The sequence below is a fragment of the Copidosoma floridanum genome, unplaced genomic scaffold (assembly GCF_036245765.1).
Source record: "Copidosoma floridanum isolate Cflo_tuat_1 unplaced genomic scaffold, Cflo_Japanese_pri ptg000021l, whole genome shotgun sequence".
NCBI classification, from domain to species: Eukaryota; Metazoa; Arthropoda; class Insecta; order Hymenoptera; family Encyrtidae; genus Copidosoma; species Copidosoma floridanum.
The window spans coordinates 8,206,531-8,224,934 of NW_028321898.1; the positions used below are offsets into that span (position 1 = coordinate 8,206,531).

An 18,404-nucleotide genomic window follows, 5' to 3' on the forward strand; every position below is an offset into this window, starting at 1 on the left:
GCACTCTGCACCGAATTCAAAAGATGCTGCAACCGAGTAACTCCCGACATGTTTGTCTGCGACTGCAGTACGGCTTCGAAACGTTGTTTAAAACTCTCCTAGTTCTCCTGTCGACCGGAGAACATGGGAAATGAAAGCGAAGGCACGGTTGAAGCGGACGTCGTTACTAGACCAGGCTCAATATTAAGGCTCAAATGACCCGGAGGCATTGACTTCGCATTTTTAAGTGCACGAATTTTTGCCGCTAACAACGAACGAGCATCAAGATATGCAGTTTCCGTCCGCGCATAACCGTCCTGACGAAAATAATCATGATTTATTAATTGATCTTCATACTCCATAAGTGCATAATGCTCAGTTACAAACGCTGACCAATATTGCTCCAACAAGGGCGCACGCAACTCATATTGCTCTATAGTCTGTTTAGTCGGACCGGCTTTCTCAAAAGTATTTTGTGCGAAATTAATAATTAACTGTGCGCGTCGCACCTGCTTCGAAACAGCAGTCTGTGCCATCGTGCCAATCTTGATTTATTCTCAACGAGAAACAAAAATTCGCTATACTTTCCTCACAACAATTAGCGATAACAAAAAACCTTCACAGTAAAATTAACAATAACAAAGTATAAAAGTTCCAATCTTCTCATTGAGCATCTAAAACAAATTTTTAAAATCAAAGTTAAAATTCCTACGAATATACTTACAAGGTTCCAAAAACAAGTTTTGTATTAAAACCACAACAACAACAGAAAAGTTCGGCTGAGCCAAACGTCTACTTATCGGTATACAGCGAGCAGGTATCTCAAGCAGCGACGGTGACCTCTCCGTGCTCAATGTGTAGCACGTACATCAGGTATAATCGTCGAAGGTAAACAATCGTGACCTCGAAGTGGTTGATGCTTGCCGTCCTCTATAGTCATGCAGCAATGCGACTTTGCTGCGAGTATCCAATCAAAGCAGCACCACCATAACTGTGCTCAACCAGTCGAAATCACATCCCAGAAAGACGGAAAAGGGCCAAGTTCCCAATGAATCCGAGTTGAAAACAACTGCGCTTCGAGTACATTTTTTTTGTTACAACCTACAGTAAATGCACCGACACAACGATACGAAGAAAAAACGTTTCCTCTCACTATCAACCACGCTCTGCTACCAAAAATGCTGACGCTTTAAGTCAATCGAATTATTGACTATCATACGCGGAGCAACTGCCACAAATTTTGCCATGGTTGATAGTAAAGGAAAGTAAAACAAAATAAACTGCAAGAACAATTTTCTTAACTCACGAAACGAAATTGACTTTATTTGTTTTACCTTTCGAAAGGTCTCGAATAATATAGTTGCCTGGCCGCTCACCAAACACTCACCTCCTATCTCTTCTTAGTAAATTTACAAAATACCTGCGCTGTGTTACTAATCTCGCTTGCAGATGTTGAGGTGAGACGAAGGCCTTGATTTGACGAAGAAAAAACGATGTATTTGTCGGTGCCTCCAAAAGGCTGCTCGTTGCTGATGAAGTCCACGGCAATTGATAAGTTGTAGTCTAGTCGCTCTCTCGAATCTCCAAATTTGAAGAAGAGTCGACTCCATGGCTTCCCAGTTGCTTGCTCCGGCCGAACAGAACAGAAAAACTAAACTCGAATATGCTTCGCACCATCGACTACCTCAAGAAATTTTCCCCCACGCGTAAGGAAAAGCGAGCTATCCTCGTCTAGTTAATACCTAACAACACACAGACTCACACGGAGAGAGCATACCTACTACTCAAATTACAAATTTACTCTCTACTCTTACATCTCTCTCTTTCTTTCTCTTTCTTATACATCCGAACAACATTTATTATCGAAATGGCTATTATATCCGATTAGCAATACGTTATTGCAAGGTATTATACCATTATTACTGTAGAATTATTTTTTGGGATGCTAATATTACTATTTTTTAATTTATAATTACGATCCACGCTTATATTATTCATTTTTTAAAAGTCGGGGTATCCATTTTTATTACTGTAACTATGGATGGAAATTTTTTTTGACAAATTTTCTTGTACACACATTTTCATCTGTATTGAAACAATGAGTATTTTCAGAAATACGACCATAAAGCATTTGCTTTAAGTACACTTTAATACTTGATCCAGCTATAGTTAGTAAGTGCAATATACCTTCAACTAAGGAACTAACTGCTGGTATGTTATTTATATGTATGTTGGAAGCAAGTCCTGTCTGCATAAATTTCTTTTATTAAACATCCACACTCACGCATACGTAAGAATCTGTATTCTCTTTCATAGACTCTGTTTGGTATTTAGCACGTTTTGGTATATGAGTAATGTTAATAAATGGGATTAAACAAGTCTTTTATGCAGTGTCAAAATTGGGTTGAGAAGCTTTAATAACCTTGTTTTGACAGGTCCTGATCTACTTGAGTCTTTCGGGTGTGACGATACATATTCGTCAATTTTTATTCCTCAGAAAAAAGACATACGGTACATGTTTTTAAAAATATAAATCAGAAAGGATGATTAAGATGCTGCAAAATTTTTGTAGAAGAATAAAGACAGGTTGAAAAATACGAAAAAATATCCGTATTTAAAGATAAACACAAGCAAATTTTTTCGTCTACAAAGGGTTACTAAATCTAAAAAAATTAGGTTTCTGCCAAGCTATATTTTTGGAAAAGAATTCCAACAAAATGTAAATTTCTTCCTTTTTCTTTAAACTCAAATATTGATGTAACAGATTTTGCTACGCTAAATTTCATAGAATAAAAAATTAAGAGATGCTAAATTGATTAAGTTATCATTATGAAAATAATAAAATAATAAATAATTAAATTAAAACCATACAGCTGCATGTCTTTGTGACGCGAGTAGCCAAGACTTAGTAGTTTAACATCTTAACCTTGTTATTTAAGATCATACGTTTAAAATTAATCTAAAAGTTTTTTTGAAGCAATTCAAAAATTTTTTTAAATGGGTAAATATTTGATCTACTTGTCATGGACATTTTTGTTTTAGACCGTTTAGAAAAAATTTTGGGAATAGTAGTTCTCAAGAATAGCAATTGATACCATCCTTTTACACTGCCATGAATGGCATGATAAAATTGTTTCCTGCAGCCTTGGATAAGAATAGTTGGTATCATATTTGTCCAAGTTTCCTTAGGAAAGAAGACATTAAATGGCCCTTCTGTTCATTACTTCTTAAGAAAACTATACAAACAAAGAAATCAGAAACAAACAAAGAAAGGATTCCACTTGTTAATTCTACAGAAAAATTGCTACAATTTCCCAAATTTTTTTTTGATCTTCCAAGACTGATATGATGGTTTAACTTTGAAAATTAATTTTTTATGTTATTTTTGTGCCAGGCATTTAGTTTCATGATAAAGAAAAATTTGTAAATACTGAATGATTAGATAATGCAGAAAGATTATTAATTTCCAACTTTGAAGTCAATTATTTTGGTAAAGGTATATTAATTTCGAAAGAAAAAAAATCGGTTGAAGACAGTAAGTTAAACATTTAAACTCTGTTTAATAATGAAAAAAATTCACTAAAGGTTGAAAGCTCCACAGATCTTATCTCTGGATAATCTAACAAACTTTAATCCTCCATTTTAGATGAAGATCACCCAGTAGTCAAATTCATAATTGAATATCATGAAAAATATTAGTTTCATAATATAATGTTTTTTAAACACGAATCAATTTTTACTGGGGTATAAAAATAGTAGTTTTCATGAGATAAGTGTCATGGTCTCCGAGGATATTTTTCAGCCCGAGGTACGTAAGGTAAACTTTGTGCGATATGTAGAAAATCCTATATTTTCTACCGAGGGCACACCAGCTTCTCAAAACCGCCCGAGGTAGGAAAAATTACTTTTTGTATCCAAATCCACCTTATTTATAAAAAATATACTAGTGAATAAAATAAAGTGACCAATAATGGGGACATTAAGTCTGCTGGCGTGAGCGATAAGTGGGAAATTTATTTTATTTATTTATTTATTTTTGTAGTTTAAAAGCTCGAAAAACTTTAAAAAGCATTTAGGATAAAAAAGTTTAAAAGATTTTTGTAGAATTCTAAGAGAAAATCCTCTAATAACAAAAATAACCAATCTTCTGTATTTTCAGCTAAGATACTACTCTTACCTTTCAATTTTTGTGGACTTGACAGTTTTAGATTATATTTTCGAAAATTAGTCAAAAACGAGAAAAATGCTAGATAGATTTTTTAAAGAAATTGAGCATAACCGCAACTCGACTTAAATTTCTGTACAGCCTAAAAATACAATTAGCAATAGGGACAGTACAAATGTTTATGACAAGAAAATAATTAAGTTTATGAGCTGGTAAGTCATAGCAAACATCATTTAAAGTTTCTACAAAAAATTTACAGTAATATTATTTTGTAGCTTATGAATTGCTTTACATGTTGCATTATGCTGTGTTAAGTTATCCTGAGTAGATAAAAATGAATAATGTTTTAAATACCATTAAATACTGAATGAGAAATTACAAGGGAAAAATGTCAATAAAAAAATTACATGGTTGTACCGTTTGACAAGTTTTAGTTAGCTTTATATAATTGACATTTAAGTGCTATATTTCAATAAAAAGTATAAAAAATATTTTTTTCAAACATTAATACAGATGTTGACACAATATTTTGAAAGCTATATAGAAGTTGTATTGAAAAATTGATATTAGAAAATATTTAGAGGGTAGATATTTAGGTAAAAGTCACGGAATGACCTAATTTTACTATCACTAGTGCATCTTAAATACAGACAGACATTAGTTTTAAAGTAACTACATTTAAAGAATCTATAAATTTACCGAAAAGTTCTTCATTAGCTTGGTTAAAATTAAATAAAGTTGCTGACTTTAGACAAAATGTTAAATGTCTAGTTAATTCTAAAAATTTCATTTTCAACATCGAAATAGAAGAAATTGACAACAGCAACTTTAACAATCACGTGCCGTATAATTATTGGACCATGACTATGCTTGTGTCAATCAAGATCAATTAGGTTAATTTCGGGTTAGTCGTTTGAATTCCCAACCTGACATGTTCTCTTTAACTGCAAGAGTATAACAACTCCTTGCACATACCAATATTCGCCGTTTCTCTTTCATCAAGTACTCTAAAGTATCTGTAAAGGCTGAAGAATGAATTGAGTTGCGGCTTCTAAATGAATGCACGACTTCATTTGGTGATTAAGCTGCGTATCAAAAAGCATGCATTTTAAACAATTGTTAGACTCAGTTCAGTGACTAAGCTGTGTGAGTAAAGCTCGAGAAAACCAGGCCACTGTTAAAAGAAAACAAGAAAAAAAGGACTGTAACCTTGGGCTCTGACGTTAAAAGCAGCAGCCTTATTATCGTCATCACCACCAGTACCCTTGTGTAGAATTAGAATCATCGTTCTGGTCAACCTTGTAAGATCTTCCGGCTGTTTGCCCAAAAGCATTGACTAACCAACGATCATAGAAGTAAAGTGAGTTCAGAAAAACTATTAATTATTTAAACACTGTATATGTGAAATTCAAAGTTTATAATTAACATTATTGATAAGAATCGATTATTTCTGGCTTTACCAAATTTATTAAATCATCAGATAATACATAACTTAATTTTTTATTAAAATTCACATATTTCTACATTAAAAATTCCAATTGATAAGAAAAAGATTGGAGCCTCAATTGATGTATTGAATACCAAGCAAATATAAACAGACTAAAGTATGATACAGGCCTTTACAAGGACGTCAGATAAAAAGATAAATTGACATACGCAACTACTGCATTCTATATACAGAAATACATACAGTAGATCAACGGCAGATCGACGTATGACACACCAACACCTTTATACATATCATTCAGTGAAGCTTAACACTTCAACGATAAGTTAATGATTCAAAAGAGAAGCCTGTTGTAAGTAAGAGCAAGTAAGGCCTTCGGGCCAATGGCTAGTTTCCGTCAAATAACTGTTAAATTAATTTATGAGTAGAATGAATCTGCGAGTTTTGAATTTTACTTAGAAGTTCAGACGTAACGAAACAGTATACCGTATATACATAATACATATGTTGAGTGAAATCTTCAGGAGTGAACAAAATTATTATTATTTCATTCAAATTTGTTATTGATAAAAAATATTTCTTTGTATTTATAAAACATACATAACAATGAAATGATTGAAACCAAGCGTCATTTTTACTTTTAAAAAATAAATAAAATTTGATTTATCAATATTTATTTGCATAGGCTTAGAAAGACTATTGTAAGACAAGAATTTTAAATGTTACATACATAACTACTCGTTTCTTGAATAAAAAGACACTTGTTTTATTTTGAAGTACACTATAGAACTGGTACAGTTTGTTTTTTATTTAATTTTTACTTTCATGGTTTATATTTAATTATTAAAAAGTCTTAATATTTAGAAATGATTTAATTAAAAATGTATAATTACTTAAGTAATTGTATAACTATATAGCTGTTTTTGATCAGTTGTATTTAATGTCAAAATTTACTGTACTATCCTATTCTGTATGATTGAGCCACAAGTTTTGAAACGGTCATTGAGGTATTGCTAGGTAATACTTAGTTACACTTTTTGAATGATAAACAGATGTGATCAATCTAAGGCGTGCAAACATTTTTCATCTTGAATAATGAAGCAGTAAATTCATATTTTAAAAAAGTAGCTTTACTTTATTTATATTACCAAATGGCCAATTAATTCCTGTGGAATCTACCACGATAGCAGTTTCTTAAAAGATTTGTGGGAAATTTTGTGCGTCCTTCAAGTTCAAAACCATACTATTAAACGTACCTAATTTTTTACAAATTGAAAAATAAGCAGTTAGAGTTATTAACCTAAACATTTGAATGATTACTACAAATTAAAAGAAAATTTTAATAATGACTTATTTCGACGGTCTTGAAAAGTTTTTATTCATTTAATTCATCAAGACTGTGAGGGTCTATGGTATAGATTAATTAAAGTTCTAAGTTTGGTTATGGAAACTTAAACTTTTTCTAATATTTTAAAAGAGTATAATAAAAAGAATCAATAGATTTTCACTTAAATTATTTACTTTAATAAAGATGATTGAAAAATTGCAGCTAAAATAGTTACTGATAAAAAAGTTGGAAATAAAGATCTCATTTTTATGATAATAACAGATAGTAAATCTTCATAATCTTTACGTTTTATATAATACAGAAAATAATGTCCTCCACAGTTGGCTTTCTTTATGATTATTTATAAGTCCAAAGTCAGAGTTTTGATGTATAAGGTTTACATTTAAAATAACTTTTATTTTTTTATGGACAGTCACGTGTCACTGTATTAACATGTATTAATTTTGAATTCATTTGTATTTAAAGTATATTAAAAAATCTGTTATGAATAAAAAACATCACATGGAATCAGATTTTTTATTTCTAAAAATCAGCTCTTGTGTTATATTTCTAAATTTATTTAAATTCATGATAGCAATACCTTGCAAATAAAATGAAAGACTACTGTGGTGTACAGTAAAAGTGATCTAGTGGGTGCAGTAGACTGACGGTGGAGAGGTGTGAGGAAGCATAGGAGATTTGATGTAAAAATAAGAAAAATTATGGGAGATGAGGGTAAGGGTAGTCCAAGATTGTCTTAAATCATCAAAAAGTCATCATTCTTCTGCCTTTTTTTCGACTATTCCTTAAAAAGAACAAGTAAAAAAAGTTGTTTTTTCATACCATGTTTGAAAAATCAATATGGACATTTACAAAATTTTGAAAAAATTTTTGTCAGAACATAACCTCTCAAAATTCGAATAACAGTCTTGTCTCAAAAAAGGAGCTATATAGATCCTAAATAACCATTTTTACGGGTTCTCTAAAAGGTAACTACTTGATCTACTACAACTACATGATCAACGCGCAAAAATAGAAAAGGGTTGGACAGATAGGTAAAAAATAACTCCACGTATAAGAAATAATTATTAAGGTGTAAGAATATATGTTTCACGGATTCATACAAACAATCGTAATAGTTCTAAGAATAGTAAGTAATATCTCAAAGACAAAACTACCTCCTAAATATCCTAGCTATAAATTTATTTATTTTCTTTTCTCTATCGTGTATTACAAGAACAATTATCACGTGACCAAAATCTATATTCATATTATCAATTTTAAGATTAGTAGAAATGAGTTATAAACACCGGTAACTTTAATATTAAATCATAAATAATCATAGAAGATAAATTAAATGAAAACATAAGACTTTACAATGAAAAATAGCTATATTTTTATTGTTTTTCTTAATCTCAATCAGGTATAGTGGGTTATTTTACTTTTATGATAGCCCAAATTAAAAAAAATTGTCATTCGTGAGATACAATGATTTTAACAAGGATTGATTGTACATGTATAACGTCATATTAAATGTACGAGTAGTAATTTTAAATAAAAGGAATTTTTGTCCAACCTAATTGAACAAAAGTACCTTTTTTCGTGGCAGTATGGTGAAAAATTTGCTTCGTTCTGCATTACATGACCATTAGCTCTTACATGTATTAATATATATATATATATATATATATATATATATATATGCTTGTGTATATGTATATATATGTATATATATGTATATATATCATAGCGAGCATTAACGTACTTAGAATGCGCGAATTACGTGTAATATAAGTAGTACGTACAAGTATATGTATTTCATGCACGCGCGTGCTCGAATACATAATAATAACATTAATAACAATAGTAATAATAATAACAATAATTATAAAAACAATTATAATAACAATCAAAAAAATAATAATAATGAAATTTTAACTATTTTAATATCAGATTCTTAAAGACCTATTAAAATTAGGTGTAATCTAACTTTCTCAGTTTCTGATATACCGAGTTTAATAACATTTGAGTTGGAAGTTTCACTTCTGCTGGGGATTCCAAGATCCAATCCTGATTTTTTTACCAATACCTCAGCATAGTAGAGTAAGAATATCCACTACTTGATGACATGCACTTACCACCCACAATTCTTAAAAGAAGCGTCTTACGGTGCCTCCTTACACTAAGCAAGTATCTCCAATTATCTCACATATCTGAGATCTTGTGATAATTTGTAGGTCTCATGTTTTAACGCTTGTTTATTGTTTTTCTGTTGACCCTTAGGACTGTTCCGTCGGTTCAGTATGAAATATCCATTTACATATATATGACAGCCACGTCTATCCACGGGTCGAGAAAGAGAGACTTTACTTTCGTACAATAGTGCTCACACATCCGCGCTTCGTCGGTATATGTACAGCAAGAGGAAGGCAGCGGAGTCTCAAGCAGCGCCGACACTTCGCAACTGATAGCCTTCTGCTTAACTAATTAGGGCACTCTACTTTTGGCTCTCTTGAGGTACTTACGTCGGCTCTTTTGGGATTCACCGTAGCAATTTGTGCCTAGTTCTTCTGTGACCTCTTGTTTAGCTCACGTAGATTGCGTTTAACTAACGCCGTGCTTATTTATTGTGCTTTCTTGGGTGATCTTTCTCAAGCTCTCTCTCTGATTGATACGCCGCGGTATATTCACATGTTCGCGACCACAACGCACCAGCGTCTTCGTGGACAGATTGCGAAAGGGAACACTATGCGTGGCACGCGTTGTTATTTACGAAGATTTTCGCGCCCTCCTTTTGAAGGCCATTAATTTTAATTACGCAAAACAGAGTGAAACATCAGCCAGGGGAACGCGATTTGTAAGAATTCAGTGTCAATTGGCGTGCCGATTCCCTCTGCTACACGGGATATACCTTAGTGTATCTCCCCCGCAGCTGGCGTCCTTTGGTACTGGAGCATATGCTTTAGCCACTCTCATCCGCTACCATGTGGCCCAGTTGGCCTCCCCCGCCCCCCGTTGTACAGGAGGTAGACTGAGCCTCATGCGCTTTATTTGAGAGCGCATACGGGAAACCTCGGGTAGGCAAATCTGCTAGCTCCCTCCTGGAGACTACACAAGAAGAGTTTTGCTGATGTATGGGCAGAGGCACAACTCTCGAAGGTTGCCGAACGCGAGCCTTCTTTACCCAGCTTTCAAGAACTGCAAGAGTATTTCCCGGGCATCCGCAGCCCAGGAGGCATCCCAAGCCCGCCTCCACTTGGGCAGCCAGGGAGCCACCAGGAGAGTCACGATGGAATGCCTGGAAGAGAGCACGTCCTCGTGAAGTAATCCGTTCTACGCGCCATCAGTGGCCCAGCCACCCACAATACCGTTGCTCTTGCAGAGATGTTGGCTTACATCTCTGTATTGGTTTTTTGCTGTCAGTTTATTCAGTGTATTATTTTAACGTTCATACTATTTAATTTAATTTAGTTGCATTCAATCTGGATTGCATTTGTTGTTTTTGTTCATTAATAAATTGAGCTTTTTATGCCTTCCGGCTTTTTTTCTAAAATGCAGTATTTTTCTGTATCACCTCTCATTTAATTTAATAACTCCGGAGCCTAGACGAACCGACAAGGTTTTGAGCGTATATGACAGCACAGCGTTACTCTGCAAAAGTTTTGCTTAAGCCTTTGCTTGTGCTTTTGCCTCTCTCGGTGCTTTTTTTCAGAACACTAAGCAGATACGTGTTGGTGCTTTGTGCCGTACATAACCTGTTGTGCATAGGTAATGCCTGTACTACTGGACTCTTTTTTAAAGTGGTTTGAGCGCTTTCACTTACAAGATAACTTAGACCTATCTTTTTTAAGCAGACTTCTGACATGACTAGGCAGGCATGCCCATAACCCATACGTCTTAATTCGATTGTCACGATGAGCCTTCTTCTTGGTAGATCAGAAACAAATCCAACTTTCACTTTAACTACATTTTTCACATGCTTTTTATTTAATTATCTCAGAAGAATCAGTTCTATCTTTCATATCTTTGAACTTGGTTTTGGAAACTAAATCTTTAAGTCTTGGCTTTCAAAGGCAAATTTTTGTATAAATGATTTAAGCTTGGAAAAATTTTTAAATTTTGTTTCTTATCAATAAGTAATTCTACTCGACCAAAAAACGAAGCGATTTTTTAATCATAACTACTGTTTTATCAACCTTTATTGATCTATTACTTTGCAGATATTAGAAAAAATCTAATACCGTATTCAATACCTATGTTGGCATAATAATATTAAAGAATACCAAGAGATAGCTTAAAATAAAAAGCTTGAGGTAATAGTAAGACAGACAAACACTGAATCAGTAAAGTGACCTTCTAGAATATTTTACAGATATACTTATGAAGTGAGAAAATTTTTTTAATTATAACAGGACTGTCTCGTTTAATAATAACATATACAGTATCTTACTCACCTGGATTGTCTGCTCTAAATCGAAATACTACGTATCCATTATTAGGAACAGCAATTGTATCCTTAGAAGGTGGTAAATTAAACTCTCGGTGTAGCAATCCACGTCTGTCAAGGTCAAGAGCATGCTTCAAATTAATTTTTTTCACATTTTTATCTGGAGAGCGTCCGATGCCAATCACTTTAAAGGCATAACCATGTAGATGGAAAGGATGAGATAGATTCGGCTGTTGTACTAAAAATTGAATGTTACATTATATAATGAGGAATAAATTTTAATTGCAGTACTTACGTTTTAGAAATGGTCATGAATACAACCTTAAAAATGCTGTACATGTATAATAAGTGTTATGATGGATGTTACATTATTTTATGTTTAGCACTCGAGGTGTATGTATTTTATGTTCGACAATCATAAAGCTTCAAAGCCTACTCTACAAATTCACAAAATTTGGTGACACATAAAGCTTATACATATGTATATATATATACGTATGTGTATATGTATATATACACACATATATCTAGAATTAAAAAAAATATCCATACATTAGCAAATCACCCAGAACACAAGAGAGTGTGATCATTCATAGAGGTAGTTCAAGATTTCTGAGCTAAGATGTAGATCTTAAAATGTATTTTGATTATGAATTTACTAAGTTATCATTCAGAAAAATAGTACAGTTCTTGAAAATCTGCAGCATTGATGTATATGCTGGTAACAAGTTTACCTAAGAAATTTTGAAAATTATGAACAAAGTGAGTATTGTTTATAACACAACACACAATATTAATACCTTACGAGTATTTGTTAAGCCTTTGAGGTCGTGAGTTACGTATTATTATTAGCAACAGACGGTGTAAAGTTATTTAAAATAAAGAGATTGAATGAATAAAGATAACAGTGTTCTTAGAACCCATCAGTAAATTCGATTCATTACCTACAGAATAATTTGTGCATACCTCTCAAAGTGATATACCTGCCCTTAGATACGTACTATTAATTCATATAAGTTTATATCACAAACTGTTTAGGAGATACAGTTTACTACTGTAGTGCTATATGACTACTTAAGGGAGTTCACTCGTACCTAACCTTTTTGACGCATACGATCAGCAGTATTGTAACCTGCATGACTATATATACAGACAAAACGCGACATACTAACGGTAGCTGTCAAAGGAGAATTATTTTATTCACTAATTTATTGCTTATTCCATAAGCCATTAATAAGGATGAGACTATAGCTACGTAATCACCAAGTTTTTAGCTATTTTATAAAAAATTTTCAATTAAATCTTGACGTTGGTTATCCAGATATTGCAGGTTATGTATCAGAACAGTACTAATTCTAATAAGACTGCACGTTAAAAGCTCAATAATAAAATTATCAATATCTCACTTTATAAGCTATAAAGGGACTTAAAATTTGAATCAAAGGCTTTTCAAACACTAATTAATCTCTGTTCAAAGTACTATCAATATATTGACGTTAATTCTTTTAACGACTGAACTCCCGTAAGGACTCATAGTACGTCTGGAATAGAGCTGATGATAAATACTTGCAGCTAATCAGTAAAAGGTATAAGAGTACACACTCATTGAAACGATTTCTCTATCATATTGTTCACTATATATATAAATTCTCTATCAGAAAAACTACAGTGAATTGTATTTACAAATCATTGATCCTTAACACGTGTTTGTAGGTTCAGCAAGTATACATATAAGAATCGATTTTAACCAACTGTTTTTTATGATTTTTTGAAATATATTGTAGTGGTTAACTCAGATACTCTGTATAGTTTTTTTGTTTTTTTTTATTCAACAAACTGAAAAAACTGTTGAGAGTTACCTACAGCTAATATTTTTAAATAAAAACGCAATTTCCATAGTATTATTATAACTCACAACTTTCTGTTGAAGGTCAAACATAAAAATAATATAACAAAAAGTTTCTATCAATTTAAAGCCATTTTCTGCTACATCCTTCAATATCAACAGTTTTACATAAAAAATTGAGTGTTCATGAATCCTTTAAGAGTGTTCAGTATGAAAGATACCTTTCCACAATCAGAGACGACGTTACGAAAAAAACTATTATCAGATACCAAAAAAAAATTATTACAGTAATATGTACAAAAAAAATATAAAACGAAGAATTGTTGCCTTTGTCGTAAGTAAACTAGTCAGGAGAGATGTCACTTTTTTAAACGTTGAAGGTTTGATTCCAGGTAGATTTACTACTCTAACAGGAGAAGTACCCTAGGCTTTAGATTTTTTTAGCAGATGTTTTTAGATAGTGGTAGGTGAGTTTATAATATAGGTAGAAGTTGGCGTACAGTTAAAAGAGGTTTTGTAAAGCAGACGCTGTAGTGAAAAGTACTGGTTTTTTAATGGATGTCTTTTAACGAAGCATCTTAAAACTGATATCTACATAGACAAATTGTAGAAAACTGACATAAAAATCAATACTAGGGACCTAATAGCTTATTTTTAATGAGTATTAGGAGTAAACTATTTAATTATAAATAAAAATAACTATTAATAAGTAACTATTTCCAGTACAAATTTGAGAGCAGAAGTACACTTGTAAATCTTAGGATTCAAGACTCTTCGAATAATAAAGCAAAAACAGGTCCTCTCATAGTTCTTATGAACATTTAGGTTAAAATGTAAGCTTACTTGACGAGTACAAATTTCTAGGTCATATAGTATTGTGGGTTACGAAACTTTAGTTTTTTAATTAAATACTTAAAAAAACTATGATAAGACCCCAGTGCTAAAAAAAAAATCAGTTAATTTGTCAGCTGATAAATCAGCTGATTTCTGATGCTAAATCGTCAGCTGATTTTTCGCCTGTGAGAAAAAATACAAGCCCCATCAGGTTGAAAAATGCAAGTCCCAAAGGAATAGTAGTTTTCCTACGAGTTTGAAAAGTCTTTGTTTGTGAACCGAGAGGTTTGCGGCCCGAGCCGAAGGCGAGGTCCGTAACGAGGTTCGAAAAGGAGACTTTTCGAACGAGTATCGGAAAACTGCTTTTTTGCCTGAGGAAGTACCAGCCTCTCAAAGCCACCCGAGGGCGGAAAAACATTTTTTTTCGCCATTATTAAAACTATGCATTCTGGGACTTTTATAGTGAAATGAGAGAGGTAAAGCTTAAGAGATTTAGAAAATTTTTAATAGCAATAACTACGAGTTCCATGCCCTGAAAAAAGTTTCATCAGTGCTAAAAAATACAAGTCCCAAAGGAAAAAAATTACATTTGCGATAGTCAAAAATATTCGTTTTGAGACAATTATAGTAGAGTTCCCCATCTAAAGTATGACTTTTTTCCCCTCACCGTTAGAAATCGCATTTACTGCCTATAAAAAAGTACTTTATCATCCTCCGCATAGTTGGCACCCCCATGTTTAGCTTGGGAGGCAATTTTCACGTGGATGGTGTTAAAATACTTTTATAAATAGCAGTACATGCGATTATAACAGTAACGTCAATAATAAAATAGTAAGTCATACTTTTTTTACTTGTAGCGGAATAAACTATTATTTTCGAATTTTAAAAATTACGAATTCCGTTGAAGCGAAAAAATATTAGTTTCGACTACAAAAAATATTAGTTTTTATTGCAAAATTCTTTGCAGCTTAAGGAATTTTACGTTGGTTAAAATAGTTCAAAAAGGACTGCTTTCTTGCATTTATCAATTACAAGTATTGTTCTGTTACAGTAAAGAAAGATCAATTTTGTAAGCTGTGAGGTATTGATTGACAAATAATACATGAGATTAGGCTATCTGTTGAAACAATAAGCTGATTTGTCAGCTAATAAATTAACCGATTTGTGATCCCAAATTGTCAGCAGATATCTTGTATATCGAATTTTTTTCTTTCTTAATTTTCTTTACTAACAATCATTATTTATTTGCCGTGATAGAAAAGTAAAAATTTTCAGGAAACGCAATATGCATTTTTAGTCATTTAAAACATATTATAAATATTAAAAAAATTGATTTCTTTGATTTTGTTCTGAGAAATTTACAAGTTCCTTCATCACAAAAAATAGAAGTTCTATGAGTACATAAAATTACTAGTCTTTGTAAGTGAAAAAATTAGTAAACATAATAAAAAAAAATTTTAATTTTCAAAAAACACCAGGTGTGTTTTCAGTAATTAAGAGTAGATTATAAATATAAAAAAATATAATACGGTTTCAATAAACTTAAAACTCCCCGAAAAGCACACATTTAATCATAAAAATTTAGATGTTCTGTAGTGGGTACCTGTATTTTCCCGGGCGAAAAAAACTTGTTTATTTTAAAGTTCAAAAAAAAAGTCAGTGTATCGAACTATTTTAATTAACTATAATTTTCCCGAAATGCACCCGTTTCATCTTATTTTTGAATACTTATAAAAAATCACTTTTTTTAAGATTCGTAACATACATTAAATGTCTAAGAACATATGTTATATTTCCTAAAAAATCTGAATTTTCTATCATGGCTGGTAATTTTTCGCACCCTTCGGGACTATTTTTTCGTAATCACAGAATTCTTTACTTTCACCATGTATAACCTTTTTAAATTACACTTCTCAAGTATTTGCAAGTAACTCAAAATAACTAAAAACATAATGTTTTTGTAATGCAAAGTTCTGACTTTTTCAATTAGGACTTGTGTTTTTCTCGTATTTAGGTACTATGATTTTTTTTTAATATTAATTTTATAGTATAGTTATCAACTAACTTACTTGCTTTGAATTGTTTGATACAAGTTAATAATGATTGTTAGTAAAGACAATTTCAAAAGAAGAAAATATAATGTAAAAGAAAACCTGCTGATAATTTGGCATTACAAATCAGCTAATTAAACTTATTTCAGAGCATGGAACTTGTAATATGTGCTGTCAAAAATTCTCTAAATCTCTCAATTTCTACCTGTCCTATTTTACTGTAAATATCCCAAAACGCAGAGTTTTGACGATGGGAAAAAAAAGTTTCTATCTGGACTCGTATTTTTTGGCTCTGACGGGACTCCAACTTTTTTTAGCGCACGGAACTTGTAATTAATGCTATTGAAAACTTTCTAAATCTCATCTCAATTTTCTCTATTCTCATTTTACTGTTAGAATCCCAGAATGCATAGTTTTGATACTGGCAAAAAAGATTTTTTTCTTTGGGACTTGCATTTTTCGCTCTGATGGGACTTGTAATCTCTTGAATAGTCAAAAAATCAGCTGACGATTTGGCATCAGAAACCAGCTGATCTATCAGCTAATTAATCAGCTAACTTTCTTTAGCAGTGCCTCGTTTGTCTTATTATTTTAGAATTCCTGTTTCAACTTTACGCGTCAGTGGTCAAGCCATCAGGATACCCCTGCAAAGCCGTCACTGCTCCCTTTTTATTTCAAAAAAGAAAAGTTTTGCTTTTTATCGTTTAGTTCATTAATAATTATTTGTTTTAATCTTTTTTTCCACTTAGTCAATTATTTAGTGTTACGTTTGCATGAACATCATTAAAATTTAAAACTTTAAGACTATTAGATTATTCACTTTCATTTATCACTATTACCGCAGATTAGATGAAATTTTTTTGTTGTTCAATACGTAAATGTTCTCCTTGGTTTATTGTCAATCTAACCAAGAGAATAAGTGTCGTTGACACTAAGTATTTAAACTTTAATGCTTATGATTATAATTTTTATTTCCCTAAAAAAGCTAAACGAATATTTCAATGATTAAGAACTCTGAATGTCCTTAGACCTTCATAAATATACGTTAGTAAGTCAAGTTGTTAGTTACCTCTTTTTTTTATTCAGACATTACAAGATATAACAGTTGCCCCTGTACTGTAATGCGTATACGTCTATTATCTAAAGCAAATTGGTGACAGGTCAGTAACTGGGCGTATTTATTCACAGTGAAGTGAAACGCAATGTGAATTGTAAATACCTAATGGAGTTGTTTAATGAGCTTTGAGATTTGAGGTTAAATTTTAAGTGTTTTTCAGTTTTAATAAAAGTTTTAATATTCCAAGAGGTATTAAAAAGACTCGTAAAACTTTCAACTAAAATAGTTTTACATTACATGTCAACACACTACGGTGGTCCATTCTGTTAGTCCGCATTTAGTTCGATCGAAACTGAGACGGTGGGGCCACTAGTTAATTAATAAAGTAGTTAATTCATAATAATTAATTAATAATCTAAATAATCGGTCAGACACAAACCAATACAAGGTGATCTAGAAGAAACCGTTGCTAAAACTTCACAAATCTTCCTTTTTATTAATACGGCTTTCAAGCACACGTAAAATTTAACATAAAAAAAATTTTACGCGATAAAAACCATACACAATTTTTCCCTTAGAAACCTGTTATAAAAGTAAATATGGTTTATCATTGATTTTATTTTTATTCTTTATATGGTATCAATAAACGTAAATTACCAATGAAGATCACACGTCAAAGAACTAATTAAAGATTGTTACTTTGACAATAACATAGCTATTAATTGAATGAAACCGCAAAAATTACACTATTTACACAGAGAAAGTGTGGGAATGAAAAAAATAGCTTATTTGCATACATAGCTATCCACACGCTGAAACGCATGTATACACAAAATATATATACACGAAGGAATCACACACACTCACACCCGCACTTACATACACACACATACACGCATACAGAAAGAGAGATACATGGACAACAAAATCGCTTTGTCTACGTACTGCATCAAAAATTACAAATATTTAACGCTTGAAAATGAGGGGTTGTTAGATGTATTTTGGACTTTAAAAGGATTAAAACGGGATTGTGTGCTCAGCCCAGCTTTTTTTGTATGTAGATCGCTGACTTATAGGAGGTATGAAGAGTTGAAAATTTTGGAAGGATAATAATTAATAAAGTAAGATTGTGGCCCCTTGCATACACAGATGACATAGTTTAATTGGCTTTAAATAAGGATGCTTTAGTGGATATGACTGATACGTTTAGGAAATTTAGTAGAGAAGAGGATTTATGTATAAGTTATGAGA

At 32.0% G+C, this 18,404-nt stretch overlaps 1 protein-coding gene across 1 annotated transcript in view; it reads right to left on the reverse strand.

Moving 5' to 3' along the window:
• LOC106641906 (multicopper oxidase 3) overlaps nucleotides 1–18,404 on the reverse strand; it is a 545,989-nt gene that overhangs the window by 49,364 nt on the left and 478,221 nt on the right. Inside the window, exon 9 of the mRNA XM_089594463.1 lies at nucleotides 11,373–11,603. Coding sequence (XP_089450589.1) covers nucleotides 11,373–11,603 — 231 coding nt within the window. The remainder of the gene's footprint in view (nucleotides 1–11,372; nucleotides 11,604–18,404) is intronic.